The following is a 22,646-nucleotide window of genomic DNA, read 5'->3' on the forward strand; positions in this document are numbered from 1 at the left end:
GGCAAGTGCTGTTAGCGAGCAGCACCTACAAAGACAAAGATCCCCCGTGTAGCCTCGAACAGACCGTTGGGGCAAGTGCTGTTAGCGAGCAGCACCTGTGAAGGCCGGCACGGCACACGAGGGGGTGGGGTGGCCAGCACCACGCCCGGCCGCCTTTGTCTCTCCCCCAGTGGCAATGTTTACTACCACACCGCACCAGGTACTCATTTGAGGCTGAGTCGACCTAGGGGAGGCCCGGGACCGGTTCAGATAATCGTCACTGGGGGTGGTGCTGGCCGTGAGCGGGAATCGAACCCGGGTCGCCAGGTTCGTGGCGCAGTGCGCTAACCGCTGCCGCTCCCCACAACCGCCACCACCGCCAACACAACAACAACCACCACCACCGCCTCCACTACAACCACCACAACAACTACCACAAGCATCATCATCATCATGCCTACACACCCAACAACCGGGGTGGCCACCACCACAACACCACCACAACTACCACAAGCAGCATCATCATCATCATGCCTACACACCCAATAACCGGGGTCGCCACCACCAGAACCACCACCACACCACCACAACAACCACCACACCACCACAACTACCACAAGCATCATCATCATCATGCCTACACACCCAATAACCGGGGTGGCCACCACCAGAACCACCACCACAACAACCACCACCACACCACCACAACAACTACCACAAGCATCATCATCATCATGCCAACACACCCAATAACCGGGGTGGCCACCACCAGAACCACCACCACACCACCACAACAACCACCACACCACCACAACAACTACCACAATCATCATCATCATCATGCCTACACACCCAACAGCCACCACAACCACCACAACAACCACCACGGCCACAACACTCACACAACAATATACAGCTTCCCTGTGTAGTGATCTGGGATCCTCCTGTAGGGGTGTGGACCCCGTGTAGGGGTCTGTAGGGGTCTGTAGGGGTCTGTAGGGGTCTGTAGGGGTATGTAGGAGGGTGTAGGAGTCTGTCGGGGTGTGGATCCTGTGTAGGGGTGTGTAGGGGTCTGTAGGGGTGTGTAGGGGTCTGTAGGGGTCTGTAGGGGTCTGTAGGGGTCTGTAGGGGTGTGTAGGAGTCTGTAGGGGCGTGTAGGGGTCTGTAGGGGTCTGTAGGGGTCTGTAGGGGTCTGTAGGGGTGTGTAGGGGTCTGTAGGGGTGTGTAGGGGTCTGTAGGGGTGTGGATCCTGTGTAGGGGTGTGTAGGGGTCTGTAGGGGCGTGTAGGGGCCTGTAGGGGTCTGTAGGGGTCTGTAGGGGTCTGTAGAGGTGTGTAGGGGTCTGTAGGGGTGTGTAGGAGTCTGTAGGGGTCTGTAGGGGTCTGTAGGGGTCCCTAGGGGTCTGTAGGGGTGTGTAGGAGTCTGTAGGGGTCTGTAGGGGTGTGGATCCTCTGTAGGAGTCTGCAGGGGTGTGTAGGGGTGTGTAGGGGTCTGTAGGGGTGTGTAGGGGTCTGTAGGGGTGTGTAGGGGTCTGTAGGGGTGTGTAGGGGTCTCTAGGGGTGTGTAGGGGTCTGTAGGGGTGTGTAGGGGTCTGTAGGGGTCTGGATCCTCTGTAGGGGTCTACAGGGGTCTGTAGGGGCCTGTAGGGGTCTGTAGGGGTCTGGAGGGGTCTGTAGGGGTCTGTAGGAGTCTGTAGGGGTCTGTAGGGGTCTGTAGGGGTGTGTAGGGGTCTGTAGGGGTGTGTATCCTGTGTATGGGTCTGTAGGGGTCTGTAGGGGTGTGTAGGGGTGTGTAGGGGTCTGTAGGGGTGTGTAGGGGTCTATAGGGGTCTGTAGGGGTCTGTAGGAGTCTGTAGGGGTGTGTAGGGGTCTGTAGGGGTGTGTATCCTGTGTAGGGGTCTGTAGGGGGTGTGTAGGGGTGTGTAGGGGTCTGTAGGGGTCTGTAGAGGTCTGTAGGGGTCTGTAGGGGTCTGTAGGGGTCTGTAGGGGTGTGTAGGAGTCTGTAGGGGTCTTTAGGGGTCTGTAGGGGTGTGTAGGGGTGTGTAGAAGTCTGTAGGGGTGTGGATCCTCTGTAGGGGTCTGCAGGGGTGTGTAGGGGTGTGTAGGAGTCTGTAGGGGTGTGTAGGGGTCTGTAGGGGTATGTAGGGGTCTGTAGGGGTGTGTAGGGGTCTGGAGGGGTGTGTAGGGGTCTGTAGGGGTCTGTAGGGGTGTGTAGGGGTCTGTAAGGGTCTGTAGGGGTGTGGATCCTCTGTAGGGGTCTGCAGGGGTGTGTAGGGGTCTGTAGGGGTGTGTAGGGGTCTGTAGGGGTGTGTAGGGGTGTGTAGGGGTCTGTAGGGGTGTGCAGGGGTCTGTAGGGGTCTGTAGGGGTGTGTAGGGGTGTGTAGGGGTCTGTAGGGGTGTGTAGGGGTCTGTAGGGGTCTGTAGGGGTGTGTAGGGGTCTGTAGGGATGTGTATCCTGTGTAGGGGCCTGTAGGGGTCTGTAGCGGTGTGTTGGGGTGTGTAGGGGTCTGTAGGGTTGTGCAGGGGTCTGTAGGGGTCTGTAGGAGTCTGTAAGAGTCTGTAGGGGTCTGTAGGGGTCTGTAGGGGTCTGTAGGGGTGTGTAGGGGTCTGTAGGGGTGTGTAGGGGTGTGTAGGAGTCTGTAGGGGTCTGTAGGGGTCTGTAGGGGCGTGTAGGGGTCTGTAGGGGCGTGTAGGGGTCTGTAGGGGTCTGTAGGAGTCTGTAGGGGTCTGCAGGGGTCTGTAGGGGTCTGTAGGGGTGTGTAGGGGTCTGCAGGGGTCTGTAGGGGTCTGCAGGGGTCTGTAGGGGTCTGTAGGGGTCTGCAGGGGTCTGTAGGGGTCTGTAGGGGTCTGTAGGGGCCTGTAGGGGTCTGTAGGTGTCTGTAGGGGTCTGTAGGGATGTGTAGGGGTCTGTAGGAGTCTGTAGGGGTCTGTAGGGGTGTGGATCCTGTGTAGGGGTCTGTCGGAGTCTGTAGGGGTCTGTAGGGGTGTGGATCCTGTGTAGGGGTCTGTAGGGGTGCGTAGGGGTCTGCAGGGGTCTGTAGGGGTCTGTAGGGGTGTGTAGGGGTCTGTAGGGGTCTGTAGGGGTGTGTAGGGGTCTGTAGGGGTGTGTAGGGGTCTGTAGGAGTCTGTAGGGGTCTGTAGGGGTCTGTAAGGGTCTGTAGGAGTCTGTAGGGGTGTGTAGGAGTCTGTAGGGGTCTGTAGGGGTCTGTAGGGATCTGTAGGAGTCTGTAGGGGTGTGGATCCTGTGTAGGGGTCTATAGGGGTGTGTAGGGGTCTGTAGGGGTGTGTAGGGGTCTGTAGGAGTCTGTAGGGGTCTGTAGGGGTGTGGATCCTGTGTAGGGGTCTGTAGGAGTGCGTAGGGGTCTGCAGGGGTCTGTAGGGGTCTGTAGGGGTGTGTAGGGGTCTGTAGGGGTCTGTAGGGGTGTGTAGGGGTCTGTAGGGGTGTGTAGGGGTCTGTAGGAGTCTGTAGGGGTCTGTAGGGGTCTGTAGGGGTCTGTAGGGGTGTGTAGGAGTCTGTAGGGGTCTGTAGGGGTCTGTAGGGATCTGTAGGAGTCTGTAGGGGTGTGGATCCTGTGTAGGGGTCTATAGGGGTGTGTAGGGGTCTGTAGGGGTGTGTAGGGGTGTGTAGGGGTCTGTAGGGGTGTGGATCCTGTGTAGGGGTCTGTAGGGGTCTGTACGGGTGTGGATCCTGTGTAGGAGTCTGTAGGGGTGTGTAGAGGTCCCTAGGGGTGTGTAGGGGTCTCTATGGGTGTGGATCCTGTGTAGGGTTCTGTAGGGGTCTGTAGGGGTGTGTAGGGGTCTGTAGGGGTCTGTAGGGGTGTGGATCCTGTGTAGGGGTGTGTAGGGGTGTGTAGGGGTGTGTAGGGGTCTGTAGGGGTCTGCAGGGGTCTGTAGGGGTCTGTAAGAGTCTGTAGGAGTCTGTAGGAGTCTGTAAGAGAGTCTGTAAGAGTCTGTAGGAGTCTGTAGGGGTCTGTAGGGGTCTGTAGGGGTCTGTAGGGGTCTGTAGGAGTGTGTAGGGGTCTCTAGGGGTCTGTAAGAGTCTGTAAGAGTCTGTAGGGGTCTGTAGGGGTGTGTAGGGGTCTGCAGGGGTCTCTAGGGGTCTGTAGGGGTCTGCAGGGGTCTAGGGGTCTGTAGGGGTCTGTAGGGGTCTCTAGGGGTCTGTAGGGGTCTGTAGGGGTCTCTAGGGGTCTGTAGGAGTCTGTAGGGGTCTGTAGGGGTCTGTAGGGGTCTCTAGGGGTCTGCAGGGGTCTCTAGGGGTCTCTAGGGGTCTCTAGGGGTCTGTAGGGGTTTCTAGGGGTCTGTAGGGGTCTCTAGGGGTCTCTAGGACTCCGCAGGGGACCCACCTCCGGCCAGGAGTGCGGCATCGGGGCAGGAGTTGGCGGAGCAGAGCAGAGCGGAGCGCAGGCCACTGAGCTCGGCGAGGAGGGAGGACAGCTGGTGGTGGACGCCGAGACAGCAACGCCACCCGGCACACAGCACGAGCAGCAGCGGCTATGGAGATACACACGCAGAGATACACACGCAGAGATACACAGAGATACACACGCAGAGATACACACACAGACACGCAGAGATACACACGGAGAGATACACACGGAGAGATACACAGAGATACACACGCAGAGATACACACGCAGAGATACACACGCAGAGATACACACGCAGAGATACACACGCAGAGATACACACGCAGAGATACACACGCAGAGATACACACGCAGAGATACACACGCAGAGATACACACGCAGAGATACACACGCAGAGATACACACGCAGAGAAACACACGCAGAGATACAGAGATACGTAGATACACACGCAGAGATACAGAGATACACGCAGAGATACACGCAGAGATACACACGGAGATACACAGAGATACACATGCAGAGATACACACGGAGAGATACACACGGAGATACACGCAGAGATACACGCAGAGATACACACGCAGAGATACACACGCAGAGATACACACGCAGATACACAGAGAGATACACAGAGAGATACACACACAGAGATACACACGCAGAGATACACACGCAGAGATACACAGAGATACGTAGATACACAGAGATACATAAACACACGCGCAGAGATAGAGAGATACACAGAGCGATACATAGAGATACATAGATACACAGAGATACGTAGATACAAAAACACAGAGGATACATAGATAGAGATATGTAGATACACGTTCTGCAGATGCAGACACACTCAAGATGCACAGTTACATACACAGAGATACATACACAGACCCGCTCACCCTCTCATCCTCGCCAACCCTCTCATCCGCTCACCATCTCACCCTCTAATCCACTCACCCTCTCATCTACTCACCCACCCCTCACCCACTCACCCGCACGTCACACATCCCTCACCCACTCACCCTCTCACCCACTCACCCACTCACCCCTCACCCAACCCTCAACCACTCAACCACTCACCCACACGTCACACGTCCCTCACCCACCTACCCTCTCACCCACCCCTCACCCTCTCACCCACTCACCCACTCCTCACCCACCCCTCAACCACTCAACCACTCACCCACAAGTCACACGTCCCTCACCCACCTACCCTCTAACCCACCCCTCACTCACCCTTCACCCTCTCAACTGCCTGTCACCCACTCGCTCCACCCTCTCACCCACTCAACCACTCACCCACACGTCCCTCACTCACTCGCCCTCTCACCCACTCGCCCTCTCACCCACTCACCCACCCCTCACCCTCTCACCCACTCAACCACTCACCCACCCGTCCCTCACCCACTCACCAACTCAACCACTCACCCACCCCTCACCCTCTCACCCACTCAACCACTCACCCACACGTCCTTCACCCACTCACCCTCTCACCCACTCACCCACTCACCCACCCCTCACCCTCTCACCCACTCAACCACTCACCCACACGTCCTTCACCCACTCACCCTCTCACCCACTCACCCACTCACCCACCCCTCACCCTCTCACCCACTCAACCACTCACCCACACGTCCCTCACCCACTCAACCTCTCACCCACTCACCCACTCACCCACCCCTCACCCTTTCACCCACCCAACCACTCACCCACACGTCCCTCACCCACTCACCCACCCCTCACCCTCTCGTCCACTCACCCACCCCTCACCCTCTCACCCACCCAACCACTCACCCACACGTCACCCACCCAACCACTCACCCACACGTCCCTCACCCACTCACCCACTCACCCACCCTCTCACCCACCCAACCACTCACCCACCCCCTCACCCACCCCTCACCCCCTCACCCACCCAACCACACGTCCCTCACCCGCTCGCCCGCGGCCCCCGCTCACCCACCCACTCACCCCGTTGCCGAAGGGCAGCCCTCGGTAGGCCCCGGGGTTGCAGAGCCACGCGAGGAGCGGCGGGAGGTAGGCGAGCGCCGCCCCGGCGGGGAGGCGGTGGCACACGCCGCCCGGCTCCGCGCCCGTCGCCACGGCGACCGCGCCGGCGGCCGCCACGGCGACGACGTCGGCGCCGGCCAAAACCGGCGCCCAGCAGCGAGCGGCCAGGGCATCGGGCTGCGCGAAGCCGGCCCTCAGCAGGGCCTGCGGTGGCAGGGGAACGGGGCCGCACGGTTACCGCGGCGACGAGCCCCCCCCCACGCCCCCCGCCCCCCACGCCCCGCAGGGCTAGGCAAGCGTGGCCGACCTTCTTGACGTCGCCGGGGAAGGGCACGGCGTCCAGCGAGCGGTAGGCGGTGAAGGGCCGAGCCGAGTGGGCGACCACCCCGTCCCAGGTGGGCCGTGCGGCCCGCCTCCACGACCTCGCCTGCACGCAAACACAAAGGTGGTGCACGCCCGCCCGGCCCGCCGCCCCGCCCGCCCGCCCACCCACCACACCACCCACCCACCACCCACCCACCCACCACGCAAGGTAGCCCCCCACACACGCACAGAAGACTGTCAGGGGTGGGTGGGGGTGAGGGGCAAGTGCTGTCACGCTTACGAAGGGGGGGGGGGGGGGGGGGGTGGGTTGGGGGGGTTGTTGTGGCCCGTGACCACGCGCGCCCGGCCGCCTTTGTCTCTCTCCCGAGCTGTCACCATCTCTCCGGATAGCGGGGGAGGTTAGGGGTGAGGGTTTGCGTGTGTCCCAGTGTTCCCCAATGCTGCGTCTACGAGTAGGGAAACACACTGCAGGATTCAAAGACAGCCAGTTGTGAGCGTCCCGAGGCTGCGCCGCGTGTGTCCCAGTGTTCCCCAATGCTGCGTCTACGGGTTGGGAAACACACTGCTGGATTCAAACACAGCCAGTTGTAAACGTCTCGGGGCTGCGCCGCGTGTGTCCCAGTGTTCCCCCAATGCTGCGTCTACGAGTAGGGAGACACACTGCTGGATTCAACAAACACAGCCAGTTGTAAACGTCTCGGGGCTGCGCTGCGTGTGTCCCAGTGTTCCCCAATGCTGCGTCTACGAGTAGAGAGACACACTGCTGGATTCAAAGACAGCCAGTCGTGAACGTCACGGGGCTGCGCTGTGTGTGTCCCAGTGTTCCCCAATGCTGCGTCTACGAGTTGGGAGACACACTGCTGGATTCAAACAGAGTGGTGAGCGTCTCGAGGCTGCGCTGCGTCACCTGCAGTTGGAAGTCGTGCTTCTCGTAGTTCAGAGGGCTCGGGTTCAGTATCTCCAACAGCCTTACAGCGCGCACAGCATACACGCACAGCACAGGCTTAGCCTATCGTGCAATAGCATAGCTATCTTCTCTGGTTCTTTCGGTAAAGTCACCACCACCACCACGTAGAATGAGAATAAAAGAATGAGTTGATAAAAATAACGCCAATAATATTCTCACGACGTTTCGGCCACAGCACGAGCAGCCTTCATCAGGCGAAGGGACGAGACTGCCCGATGAAGGCCGCTTGTGTTGTGGCCGAAACGTCGCGAGAATTTTCCCGCGTTATTTTTTTACCGACTCAATTATTTTATTGCCATTCTACGTGGCGGCGGTGGTGACTTTGCCGAAAGAACCAAAGAGGACGAATCCCTTGCAGTCGCCAAAGCTTTAAATCGAAAGCGTAGCTATTCAACAAACAATTTTCATCTCCCTGCTCCTCTCCGTGCAGTTGCGCGCCAATTTCTGACCTAAGACGCCGCTAGCCCCCCGGCCACTCCTTTACCACCCTTGGGCCACACGCATTCCAAACCTTTCCAAACACTCGGCCTCAGCAGCAGGGCCCAAGGGCTTTCCCACCTGACGACGGGGACGCTTGCGTGCCGCTCCCGAAACGTCGGAATTGATTTCGCGCACCTACTACCCGTGGTGACTTTACCGGCATAACCCAACGAAAGCTTCAAATCAAGATTCGACTCTTGTCCCATTTTACCTGCCAAGGCATCCACAGAGCTGCTCCTTTTGACAGGAAGCCAGCCGGGGCCCGTCGCAAATGACAGCAGCTCAACCGCGTGGCTTCCCGTATTCTCAGCTCTTTCGGTAAAGTCACCACGTTGAAGGGAAACAATAAAATAATAATAAAATATATATAAAACAATACAACAAAATTCTCACGACGTTTCGACCATAACACAAACGGTCGTCATCAGGTGCGTCGGTTCGCATTAATTATTTTATTTTAAAACGGTGCGTTTATTTATTTATAAAAAACGTCAGCGCCACGCGCAGCGATTTGGCAGTTTGTTTAGAAGGACGAGTCCATCTATGTTCTTAAAAGGGGGAGACGAAAAATTAATGCACGCTGTCTGAAAGCCACCGTAAGCGTGAACAATCAATTAAGACCCGAAATGGTTTATCAAATCCTTCCAATGATTGCTAAGCCAGAATCCATCTTCTCGGTTGAAATTGTCTCTGTGCTTGTATACGTGGATAGCGTGGCTTCCGGTCGAACGTCATCATCGACGTCGCCGCCATCACCGCGTGGGGATTCATAGCGGCAGCGAAACGCCCTTAGAATCACGTGGAGGCGTTGAATCTACAATTTCGGAGGACTCCCGAGAAAAAAAGACCCTGGAATCTTCAACCTCAACCACCCTCACCCACACACACCCACCCTCACCCACCCACCCACACCCACTCACCCACACCCTCACCCAACAACCCCCTCACCCACCCACCCACCCTCACCCACCCTCACACACCCACCCACACACACCCACCCTCACACACCCACACACACACACACCCACCCTCACACACCCACCCACACACACCCACCCACCCACCCACACCCACTCACCCACACCCTCACCCAACAACCCCCTCACCCACCCACCCACCCTCACCCACCCTCACACACCCACCCACACACACCCACCCACACACACCCACCCACACCCACCCTCACCCACCCTCACCCACACACACCCACCCACCCACACACACACCCACACACACCCTCACCCACCCTCACACACCCACCCACCCTCACCCACCCACACACACCCACCCTCACACACCCACACACACACCCACAACAACCGCCATTCACCACTAAGTGGCGGCGACGTCACCACGACGCTTGTGCCAGGCTATGTGCACCCTGAGGCCACGTGAAGTGTCGAATGCCCGCTGGCAGGAGGTCACGGGGCAGACCCAGGTGCCACGGGTCGACTGACACACACCCACACACACCCTCACCCACCCACCCACACATACCCACCCTCACCCACCCTCACCCACTCACCCACCCTCACCCACTCACCCACCCTCACCCACTCACCCACTCACCCACCCTCACCCACTCACCCACCCTCACCCACTCACCCACCCTCACCCACCCACCCACCCTCACCCACCCTCACCCACTCACCCACCCTCACCCACTCACCCACCCTCACCCACTCACCCACCCTCACCCACTCACCCACCCTCACCCACTCACCCACCCTCACCCACTCACCCACCCTCACCCACTCACCCACCCTCACCCACTCACCCACCCTCACCCACTCACCCACCCACCCACCCTCACCCACCCACACACACATACCCACCCTCACACACCCACCCACACACACCCACACACAACCACTCACCCACACACCCTCACCCATCCACACCCTCACCCACTCACACACACCCTCAAACACCCACACACCCTCACACACACTCACACACCCACCCACCCACACCCTCACCCACCCACCCACACACACCCACCCTCACCCACCCTCACCCACCCACCCTCACCCACCCTCACACACCCACCCACACACACCCACCCACACACACCCTCACTCACCCTCACTCACCCACCCTCACCCACCCTCACGCACCCACCCTCACCCACCCACAACACACACACACCCACCCTCACCCACCCACCCTCACCCACTCACCCACCCACACACACCCACCCTCACCCACCCACCCTCACCCACCCACACTCACCCACCCACCCACCCTCACCCACCCACCCTCACCCACACACCCACCCTCACCCACACACCCACCCTCAACCACCCACCCACCCTCACCCACACCCACCCACCCTCACCCACCCACACACACCCACCCACACCCTCACACACCCTCACCACCCACCCTCACCCACCCACCCTCACCCACCCACCCACCCTCACCCACCACCACCACCCAGAGTGGCTCTCACCTCGTCTCTAGGGCCCTCTTGCTCAGACCGTCGAATTTCTCTGCAGACTCCGGCTCATGTGCCCTGTACACAAAGTGCACACTCACAGTGACACTTACACTCACACTTACACACTCACAGTGACACACTCAGTGACACACTTACACACACACACACTCACACACACTCAGTGACACACTCACAGTGACACACTCACAGTGACACACTCAGTGACACACTCAGTGACACACTCACAAAGTGACACACTTACACTTACACAGTGACACACTCAGTGACACTCTCAGTGACACACTTACTCACTCACAGTGACACACTTACACAGTGACACACTCAGTGACACACTCAGTGACACACTTACACTCAGTGACACACTCTCAGTGACACACTCACACTTACACACACTCACAGTGACACACTTACACACACACACTCACAGTGACACACTTACAGTGACACACTCACGCTCAGTGACACACTCACAGTGACACACTCAGTGACACACTCACAGTGACACACTCACTCACAGTGACACACTTACTCACACACAGTGACACACTCACACAGTGACACACTCAGTGACACACTTACACTCACACTCAGTGACACTCAGTGACCCACTCACAGTGACACACTCAGTGACACACTTACAGTGACACACACTCAGTGACACACACTTACACACACTCACAGTGACACACTTACACAGTGACACACTTACACTCACACACTCAGTGACACACTCACACTCACAGTGACACACTTACACTCACAGTGACACACTCACACTCACAGACTCACAGTGACACACTCACACTGACACACTTATACTCACACACTCACAGTGACACACTCAGTGACACACTCACACACACAGTGACACACTTACACTCACACACTCACAGTGACACACACTTACACACACACAGTGACACACTTACACTCACACACACTTACACTCACACACAGTGACACACTTACACACAGTGACACACTTACACTCGCACACACTCAGTGACACACTGACTCTCACACACACTCAGTGACACACTCACACACAGTGACACACTTACACTCGCACACACTCAGTGACACACTCACACACAGTGACACACTTACACTCGCACACACTCAGTGACACACTTACACTCGCACACACTCAGTGACACACTCACACACAGTGACACACACTCACACAGTGACACACTTACACTCGCACACACACAGTGACACACTTACACTCGCACACAGCGACACTTACACTCACACACACTCAGTGACACTTACAATCACACACAGTGACACACTTACACTCGCACACACTCAGTGACACAACACTCACACACAGTGACACATTGTGGGGAGCGATAGTGTGGCGGTTAGCGCTACGCTGCGCTATGAACCTGGCGACCCGAGTTCGATTCCCGCTCACGGCCAACACCAGTGACGATTATCTGAACCGGTCCCGGGCCTCCCCTAGGTCGACTCAGCCTCAAATGAGTACCTGGTGCGGTGTGTAAACATTACCACTAGGGAGACAAAGGCGGTCGGGCGTGGTGCTGGCCACCCACCCCCTCTCGCACACACTCAGTGACACAACACTCACACACAGTGACACATTACACTCACACAGTGACACACACTCGCACACAGTGATACTTAACACTCGCACACAGTGACACACACTCGCACACACTCAGTGACACTTACACTCACAGTGACACACTTACACTCACACACAGTGACACACTTACACTCGCACACACTCAGTGACACTTACACTCACAGTGACACACACTCACACAGTGACACACTTACACTCGCACACACAGTGACACACTTACACTCACAGTGACACACTCGCACACTCAGTGACACTTACACTCACACAGTGACACATTTACACTCACAGTGACACACTTACACTCACACACACAGTGACACACTTACACTCGCACACACTCAGTGACACTTACACTCGCACAGTGACACACTTACACTCACACCAGTGACACACACTCACACACAGTGACTTACACTCGCACACACTCAGTGACACACTCACACAGTGACACACTTACACTCACACAGTGACACACACTCACAGTGACACACTTACACTCGCACAGTAACACACTCACACATACACTCAGTTATACTCACTCACAGTCACACACAGTCACACAAAGATCCCCCGTGTAGCCTTAACAGACTGTCGGGGCAGGTGCTGTTAGCGAGCACCTATGAAGGCCGGAACGGTACACGAGGGGGTGGGTGACCAGCACCACGCCCGACCGCCTTTGTCTCCCCAGTGGCGATGTTTACTACACACGCACCAGGTACTCATTTGAGGTTGAGTCGACATAGGGGAGGCCCGGGACCGGTTCAGATAATCGTCACTGGTGGTGTTGGCCGTGAGCGGGAATCGAACCCGGGTCGCCGGGTTCATAGCGCAGCGCGCTAACCGCTGCACCATCGCTCCTAGTCACACTCAATCAGTCTCACACTCAGTCACACTTAAAACTCGCACACAGTCACTCACACACTCAAGTCACTCACACACTCACCCACGCACTCACCCACTCACACAGTCACTCACACACATTCACTGTCACTCACCGTCACACACAGTCACAGTTACTCAGTCACTCAATCACAGTCACACTCACAGTAACGCAAAAACCACCGCCATTCGCCACTAAGTTGCGGTGACGTCTGCACGGCGCTCGTGCCAGGCTAGGTGCACCCCGAGGCCATCGCGTGAAGAGTGGCAGGCTGCTCGCTGCTGGCAGGAGGGTCACGGGGTCAGACTCGCTCACCCTCGCCCGCCCACAGGGTTGCACTCACCTTGTCGCTAGGGCGGTCTTTCTCAGGCCGTCTGGTTTCTCTAAGGACGCCTCATGTGCCCTGTACACAAAGTGCACACACACACACTCAGTCACTTTCACACACACACACACACTTACTCAGGCACACACTCGCACTTAAGTCACCCACAAACACAGTCACACTCACAGTTCTAGTCACACACTCGCGAGTCACACTCGGTGACACTCGCACTCAGTCAGTCGCACAGGTCACTCACGGTCAAGTCACTCACAGTCACTCAGTCCCACTCGCAGTCCTTCACACATTCACTCACACAGTCACACAGACACAACAACAACCGCCATTCACAACAAAGTGGTGGTGACGTCACCACGGCGCTTTGTGTCAGGCTAGGTGCACGTTAAGACCACGTGAAGTGTCGAACGCCCGCTGGCAGGAGGTCATGGGGCAGACCCAGGTGCCACGGGTCGACTGAGATGACTGAGATGAGTGGCCAATGCACCACCTGTGCCCCCTACTGTGCCAACTTGCTGTGCTTTAGCCACCCGGCGCTCCGCTCGTTGTTGTGAGCGTCGCTCCTCCACCCTCCGTTGTTGTTGGAGGGCGACTTCCTCTAACTGCCCGGTAGCAGCGTCCTTCACGAGCCTCCTCCAGAGAGGCCGATCTTGACACAGCTGGTACCAGTCATCGGCAAGTCCACTCAGCTCCACATCCTCATGTACCACATCACTCCATCTCTTCTCTAGCCCGTGCCACGCCCGTTTAGCCCCCTCGATCCAGCCGCACAAAAGCTGTTTAGGCATGCGGTGGCTGGGCATTTGAGCTACATGACCCAGCCAACGCAGCCTTGCCTGCCGGAGCTCACCGAAGGGACTTTTTCCAGAACTTTCAAGGATTTGTGAGCTCCTCACACAATCCAGCCTGGTTAAACCCAGGATGGATCGTAGGCAGGCCAGCCTGAATGTTTATAACCAACTAAGATGCTCCATTAGGGGGGTCCACGTTTCGCAAGCGTAGTGGAGGGAATGGCCTTGACCGAGAAGACTCGAAGCTTCGTATTGAGCGACAGACCAGGTAGCTTCCACACAGCGTTACACAACCGATGAAAAGATAATGCCGCTCGACTGATTCGGAGTGAGACCTCTGCTGTCGAACCGGAACCGTTCATGAGCACACTGCCCAGGTATGGGAAAATCGCCACTCTCTCCACAACTGCCCTATCACCGATTGGGAGTTGTGGGGGTGGAGTGTCCGATGGTACAAAATACCCAGGCAGGTGCTTAGTTTTGGTTGGGCTGATGGTAAGGCCCCACCTCTTGGTGACACGCTCCAGGTACAGCAGCAACGCCTCCAACTCCTCCTCTGAGTGAGCAGCAATCAACAGATCATCGGCATACTTAACATGGTTGACCAACAGGGAGCCAAACCTTGACCGCAACCCAGGCATCGATCAGCCTCCCATTGTATCTGTACCAGGTGGAAATTCCTCCGGTACAACCATCGAAGGCTTCACGAACTACGTGGTCAAAGTAGATGTAACATAATAATGTGGGAGCCAAAGGACATCCCTGTTGCACCCCAAGGTGAACAGGGAATGACTCCGACTCCCAGCCATAGTTTTACCCAGGCCTGCTCACCAAAATGAAGGTCCTTAATGATTGTGAGCAGTCAGGCACTCCGAAAGCACGAAGAACAACCCAGAGCACAGGCCTACTGATGGTATCATAGGCCTTGACCAGGTCAATAAAGCAGAGTTGTAGGTCTTGTATGCTTGCCAGGACCTTTCACGGCACACTGAGGAGTGGGATGCCCCTGTAGTTGTTACAGTTTGTGTGGTTCCCCTTCTTAAAGAGGGGGACCACCACAGGGCATCCTTCCAATCCTGTGGAACCCGTCCAGTGGTCCAGACTGTTATATCATGTCGGGTAGTCTGCACACAAACACCACCCTCCCTCAGCATTTCGCTTGGGAGATAATCTCTGAACGGTGCTTTTCCTGGTCTCATACTCTGGATCGCCTTCTGTACTTCCTCAACATATGGTACCTCAGCCAGCCACTAAAAGGGGGTAACTACTTCCAATAGTTTAGGCACGGCAGCCTCAGCAGGGTCATCCCTACTTTGCCCCAAAATGTTTTCCAGGCTGAGGGATTTCTCCTCCCCCAAAACCTCAGAAAAGCTCAGCAAATCTGCAAACCTGTTCCTGGGGGTCGGAGATTCGATCACATTACTTTCCCCTAACGATGGCGATAGACGTGGCACTGCAAGTTACTTTTTTGATGGCGGTAAGACAGTGATTTGTGATCGCGGCCCACTGAGGTAGACTCCATCCCCTCAGCAACCCACAACCACCACCCACCATCCTTGCAGCAAAACATGGCTCTCCGAACCTCCGAGCGAAGGCTGCGGTAAGCCTCCTCATTCTATGTGATGCTTCAGATGGTGAGAGTGGGCCTGTCACTTTTTCTCAGCCAGCCTGAACACCTCCTCTGTCAGCCAGGGTCTCTGGCGAGGTCTGGACCGCGTACCCAAAGCAGCCATTGCAGCTGCATGAGCCGCAGCCCTAAACCTCGCCCATTTCCCCTCGGCATCCAGAGTGGGGGACGATGCCAACCCCAGCCGCAAGCGATGATGTAACTCTCGCTTGCAACTTTCATAATCTAGCTGAGACCAGGCCACTGTGAATTTGAATGGGGTCCTGAGCATACACCACCACTGGAGTGGAAGAATGACAGGTAGATATTACATATGACCAGCCGATGGTCAGTGGGCAGATCAGCTCCATGGTAGATCCTGGTGTCAATGACATGGGCCCGCATCTGCTGTTCTGTCACTATATCATCCAGCAGATGTTCTTGATTTGGACCCGGCGTGCATCCATGACATTATGTGGATGCGCCGATGCCGAAACAGCGTGTTGGCAATTACAAGCCCATGGGCTGCACAAAAGTCTAGCAGCCTCCAACTGTTGTTATTGAGCTCATCTGGCCCATGCCTTCTAATCACTCCAGACAAGGTGCCAGCATCATGACCAACTCAGGCATTGAAGTCGCCCAACAAGATGACTCTATCCCGAGGGGCCACTTTAGCTAGCACCTGTGACAGGTCATAGAAGGCATTTGACTCATCGGCCTTGCCTGCATCCCTCCACGGATGTTCATCTTCGGTGGGGGCAAAAGCAACCACGACCACCATTCCTCGCCTCTTGTTGATGAGAAAGGTGAGCCCAACATAGCCTTGGGGCAGCCTCTCACCCGCAGTGAGCGTTCGAACATTCCACGTGGTCACCCGCCGCGGCTTTTTTCTGTTTTCGGAGGAACCCCGAGGGCTAAGGATTCAGTCTCCTGGCTCCGCCAAATGGGCGTTTGGCCAGTCGACGTCATGGACGCCTGTGTCCCCCCGGGTCATCCGGCACAAGCTTAGCCAAGATATTAATTTTCGCGGTTTTGAGGGGTGGTTACCAGCCCCTCACACACCCATCCAAAGTCCCCTCTGGCTGCTGTGGTAGGCTGCAAATGCCATGAGGGGATAGGGCCCTCCCATGGCACTGCTCAACACAGTGTTATCGTCTGGCACCAACGAAGGGGTAGGGGGTTGTTTTTTTTCCCCTACACACCCCGAAACGTCTCTCTCGCGCGCGCACCTAGCCTGGCACGATGCAGGGGCTCCCTCCATCCGGACTGCGCTGCCCTGGCCTCTCGAAGAGCGGGGTGGGGAGCCCCCCCCGCCCTCATGGAGCACGACCTTGACCTCTGTGTTCATGACGTTGCACATCACGTCCCGGTGCAGCCGATCGTAGTACAGGAACTCATGGTAATCCATGAGCGGGGGAGGGGAGGAGGGCCGCTGGTAGCAGGCGCCGTCACCGTGGCGACCACCGTCGCCGCTGTCACGGCCGTCGCCACGGCAACCGCCGCCGTCGTCAAGGCGATCGTCGCCGCCACAGTCGCCGTGGCGACCCCCAACGCCGTGGCGACCGCCGTAACCGTGACGACGGCCACCACAACCACCGCCACGGATATCGCCGTTGGGATAAGCGCTGCAGTGCTGACCGGCTCCACCGTAACCATAACCTTCGCCATAATCAATACCACGGCTAGCGCCATCACCACAACTACCACCACCACCACCAGCACCAGCACTGCTACTGGTGTTATCCTGCACCCACACCGGCTCTGGTAGCCGATGCTGCTGCTGCTGCTCCCTCTCCCCCTCCAGCTCCCCACTCTCCCTCTCCGTCTCTCCCTCTCTCACCTCCTCCCCCCGCTCCTCTTCATCCTCAACCTCCCTAGCCTCCTCCTTCCTCTCCTCGTCACCGCTGCCACTTAGCAGCGACAACACCAGGCCAGGCCGATACTCCTCCTCCATCGCCACCTCCACCTCCCTCTCCACCTCCACCTCCCTCTCCACCTCCCTCTCCACCTCCCTCTCCACCTCCCTCTCCACCTCCACCTCCCTCTCCACCTCCACCTCCCTCTCCACCTCCTCGTCACCGCTGCCACTTTGCAGTGACAACAGCAGGCCAGGCCGATACTCCTCGTCCCTCTCCTCAATCTCCCCCTCCTCCTCCTCCCTCGCCTTCCCCCTCTCCACCTCCACCTCAGTCTCTTCCTCCCTTTCCGCCTCATTTTCCTCTTCCCTCTCCTCTTCATTTTGAATCTCTCCCGCCTCCTCCTCCGCCTCCTCCTCCTCCTCCTCCTCCTCCTCGTCGTCGTCATGGCTGCCACTCGACCGCGACAACACCAGGCCAGGCACACACATCTCGAACTTTGAGAAATCCACAAATGAACCGCCACTACCGCCGCCACCACCACCGCCGGCGGCGGCGGCGGCACGGCACAATGGTGCCAGCTGTTTCAATGCCAGGGACTCGTGCAATCGGCTGGAGCCGGCGTCTGGCTCTGGTGGCGACACCGGCGATGGAAGCGGTGCTGGTGATGGTAGCACTGCTGATGGTGCTGCTGCTGGTGGTGGTGATGGTAGCACTGCTGATGGTGCTGCTGCTGGTGGTGGTGATGGTAGCACTGCTGATGGTGCTCGTGGTGGTGGTGATGGTAGCACTGCTGATGGTGCTGCTGCTGGTGGTGATGGTAGCACTGCTGATGGTGCTGCTGCTGCTGGTGGTGATGGTAGCACTGCTGATGGTGCTCGTGGTGGTGATGGTGGTGGTGATGGTAGCACTGCTAAGGCCACACCGCTGGCCAGCCAGTGCTGTTGCTGCTGCTGCTGATCCTGCTGACGCTGCAATAGCTGCTGCATCTCCTGCTGGTGCTGCAGTAGCTGCTGCAGCTGCTCATCAAGCAAGAGCTGATGATCCTGCTGATGCTGACACTGCTGGTTCTGCAGCAGCTGCTGCATCTCCTGCTGGTGCTGCAGTAGCTGCTGCACCTCCTGCCTATGCTGCAGTAGCTGCTGCAGCTGCGTCTCCTGCTGCTGCTGCTGATGATACTGCTGCTGGTGCTGCTGCAGGTGTTGCTCATGATGGTGATGCTGCTGCATCTCCTGCTGCTGATAATCGTCCTGGTGCTGCTGCTGCTGCTGCTGGTGCTGTAGCTGCTGATGATACTGCTGCTGGTGGTGCTGCAGATGATCCTGACGCAGCCGTTGCTGCTGCTGATCCAGATGCTGCTGCTGCTGATGACCCTGCTGCATCTCCCGCTGCTGGTGATGACCCTGCTGCATCTCCTGCTGCTGGTTCTGCTGATGATGCTGCTGCAGGTGTTGCTCATGATGGTGATGCTGCTGCATCTCCTGCTGCTGATAATCGTCCTGGTGCTGCTGCTGCTGCTGCATCTCTTGTTGCTGGTGCTGTAGCTGCTGATGATACTGCTGCTGCTGCTGCTGCAGATGATCCTGACGCAGCCGTTGCTGCTGCTGATCCAGATGCTGCTGATGACCCTGCTGCATCTCCTGCTGCTGGTTCTGCTGATGATGCTGTTGCAGGTGTTGCTCATGATGGTGATGCTGCTGCATCTCCTGCTGCTGATAATCGTCCTGGTGCTGCTGCTGCATCTCTTGTTGCTGGTGCTGTAGCTGCTGATACTGCTGCTGCTGGTGCTGCAGATGATCCTGACGCAGCCGTTGCTGCTGCTGATCCAGATGCTGCTGCTGCTGATGACCCTGCTGCATCTCCCGCTGCTGGTGATGACCCTGCTGCATCTCCTGCTGCTGGTTCTGCTGATGCTGCTGCAGGTGTTGCTCATGATGGTGATGCTGCTGCATCTCCTGCTGCTGATAATCGTCCTGGTGCTGCTGCTGCTGCATCTCTTGTTGCTGGTGCTGTAGCTGCTGATGATACTGCTGCTGCTGGTGCTGCAGATGATCCTGACGCAGCCGTTGCTGCTGCTGATCCAGATGCTGCTGCTGATGACCCTGCTGCATCTCCTGCTGCTGGTGATGACCCTGCTGCATCTCCTGCTGCTGGTTCTGCTGATGATGCTGTTGCAGGTGTTGCTCATGATGGTGATGCTGCTGCATCTCCTGCTGCTGATAATCGTCCTGGTGCTGCTGCTGCATCTCTTGTTGCTGGTGCTGTAGCTGCTGATGATACTGCTGCTGCTGGTGCTGCAGATGATCCTGACGCAGCCGTTGCTGCTGCTGATCCAGATGCTGCTGCTGATGACCCTGCTGCATCTCCTGCTGCTGGTGATGACCCTGCTGCATCTCCTGCTGCTGGTTCTGCTGATGATGCTGTTGCTGCTGCAACTGCTCATGATGCTGTTGGTGATGATCACCGGCCATTATGCTTCCACCACACACCCAGTCTTGCCGGCCAGATGTGGTGATGTGGTCAGATGCGGTGAGTGTGGTGTGTGGTGAGCATACGGTAAGTGTGCTGTGTGAGGCGAGTGGTGAGTGTGCGGTGAGCGGTGAGTGTGCGGTGAGCGGTGAGTGTGTGGTGAGGGGTGAGTGCGTGGTCAGCGGTGAGTGTGCGGTGAGCGGTGAGTGTGCGGTGAGGGGTGAGTGTGCGGTGAGGGGTGAGTGTGCGGTGAGCGGTGAGTGTGCGGTGAGCGGTGAGTGTGCGGTGAGCGGTGAGTGTGCGGTGAGGGGTGAGTGTTCGGTGAGGGGTGAGTGTGCGGTGAGCGGTGAGTGTGTGGCGAGCAAGGCACGTAGTGAATGTGCAGTGAGTGGTGAGTGCGTGGTGAGCGGTGAGTGTGTGGCGAGCGTGGCACGTGGTGAGTGTGCGGCGAGTGGTGAGTGTGCGGCGAGTGGTGAGTGTGCGGTGAGCGGTGAGTGTGTGGCGAGCGTGGCACGTGGTGAGTGTGCGGTGAGCGGTGAGTGCGTGGTGAGCGGTGAGTGTGTGGCGAGCGTGGCACGTGGTGAGTGTGTGGTGAGTGGTGAGTGTGTGGTGAGTGGTGAGTGTTCGGCGAGCGGTGAGTGTGTGGTGAGGGGTGAGTGTGCGGTGAGCGGTGAGCGTGCGGCGAGCGTGGCACGTGGTGAGGGTGTGTCGAGTGGTCCATCCTACAAAGTCACATCACAAAGGGGAGAAACACAGAGAGACAATTTACTTTTGCCCGCACTGAAATGGCTGCACGCCGCATAGACCTGTAAACTCAAAACTTTCCCTGAACAAGATCACGGGGGGGGGGGGAGGGGTTAAGCCGTACAGATTGTTGACAGGTAAACACCACCATCACCATCATCACCATCACCAACACCATCACCATACCTGTCAACTCAAGGCCGTAATTATAATATATATTTGAGGGGGGGGACATATCCCCCCCAATAATCAAATATGCTCGAAATGTCCCCCCCCCCCAATATATTGTTTAGAAAATATTTTAAAAATAAAAATGTCTATGCTATGTAAGTAAAAACAACAATTTGCTAAACCTTGGGCCACAATATCCGGACTTGTCTTCATATACAGTGAGGGAAAAAAGTATTTGATCCCCTGCTGATTTTGTACGTTTGCTCACTGACGAAGAAATGATCAGTCTATAATTTTAATGGTAGGTTTATTTCAACAGTGAGAAAGAATAACAAGAAAATCCAGAAAAACGCGTGTCAAAAATGTTATAAATTGATTTGCATTTTAATGAAGGAAATAAGTATTTGACCCCCTCTCAATCAGAAAGACTTCTGGCTCCCAGGTGTCTTTTATACAGGTAACAAGCTGAGATTAGGAGCACACTCTTAAAGGGAGTGCTCCTAATCTCAGCTTGTTACCTGTATAAAAGACACCTGTCCACAGAAGCAACCAATCAATCAGATTCCAAACTCTCCACCATGGCCAAGACCAAAGAGCTCTCCAAGGATGTCAGGGACAAGATTGTAGACCTACACAAGGCTGGAATGGGCTACAAGACCATTGCCAAGCAGCTTGGTGAGAAGGTGACAACAGTTGGTGCGATTATTTGCAAAATGGAAGAAACACAAAAGAACTGTCAATCTCCCTCGGCCTGGGGCTCCATGGAAGATCTCACCTCATGGAGTTGCAATGATCATGAGAACGGTGAGGAATCAGCCCAGAACTACACGGGAGGATCCTGTCAATGATCTCAAGGCAGCTGGGACCATAGTCACCAAGAAAACAATTGGTAACACACTACGCTGTGAAGGACTGAAATCCTGCAGCGCCCGCAAGGTCCCCCTGCTCAAGAAAGCACATATACATGCCCGTCTAAAGTTTGCCAATGAACATCTGAATGATTTAGAGGACAACTGGGTGAAAGTGTTGTGGTCAGATGAGACCAAAATGGAGCTCTTTGGCATCAACTCAACTCGCCGTGTTTGGAGGAAGAGGAATGCTGCCTATGATCCCAAGAACACCATCCCCACCGTCAAACATGGAGGTGGAAACATTATGCTTTGGAGGTGTTTTTCTACTAAGGAGACAGGACAACTTCACCACATCAAAGGGACGATGGACGGGGCCATGTATCATCAAATCTTGGGTGAGAACCTCCTTCCCTCAGCCAGGGCATTGGAAATGGGTCATGGATGGGTATTCCAGCATTACAATGACCCAAAACACACGGCCAAGGCAACAAAGGAGTGGCTCAATAAGAAGCACATTAAGGTCCTGGAGTGGCCTAGCCAGTCTCCAGACCTTAATCCCATAGAAAATCTGTGGAGGGAGCTGAAGGTTCGAGTTGCCAAACGTCAGCCTCGAAACCTTAATGACTTGGAGAAGATCTGCAAAGAGGAGTGGGACAAAATCCCTCCTGAGATGTGTGCAAACCTGGTGGCCAACTACAAGAAACGTCTGACCTCTGTGATTGCCAACAAGGGTTTTGC

General features: G+C 56.6%; 1 protein-coding gene across 1 annotated transcript in view; it reads right to left on the reverse strand.

Moving 5' to 3' along the window:
- The window catches only part of TDRD12 (tudor domain containing 12), a 77,389-nt gene extending 58,628 nt beyond the window's left edge, over window positions 1-18,761 (reverse strand). The window contains exons 1-8 of the mRNA XM_076055125.1: window positions 18,599-18,761; window positions 17,047-18,049; window positions 13,424-13,483; window positions 10,580-10,642; window positions 7,588-7,648; window positions 6,664-6,783; window positions 6,318-6,560; window positions 4,321-4,468 (exon numbers count right to left, since the gene is read on the reverse strand). Of these exons, the coding sequence (XP_075911240.1) occupies window positions 4,321-4,468; window positions 6,318-6,560; window positions 6,664-6,783; window positions 7,588-7,648; window positions 10,580-10,642; window positions 13,424-13,483; window positions 17,047-18,049; window positions 18,599-18,761 (1,861 nt within the window). The remainder of the gene's footprint in view (window positions 1-4,320; window positions 4,469-6,317; window positions 6,561-6,663; window positions 6,784-7,587; window positions 7,649-10,579; window positions 10,643-13,423; window positions 13,484-17,046; window positions 18,050-18,598) is intronic.
- Between the last annotated feature and the right edge of the window lie 3,885 nt (window positions 18,762-22,646).

Source organism: Petromyzon marinus, chromosome 69 (assembly GCF_048934315.1).
Source record: "Petromyzon marinus isolate PM22_M1 ecotype Great Lakes invasive population chromosome 69, UKy_Petmar_22M1.pri1.0, whole genome shotgun sequence".
Classification (NCBI taxonomy): Eukaryota; Metazoa; Chordata; class Hyperoartia; order Petromyzontiformes; family Petromyzontidae; genus Petromyzon; species Petromyzon marinus.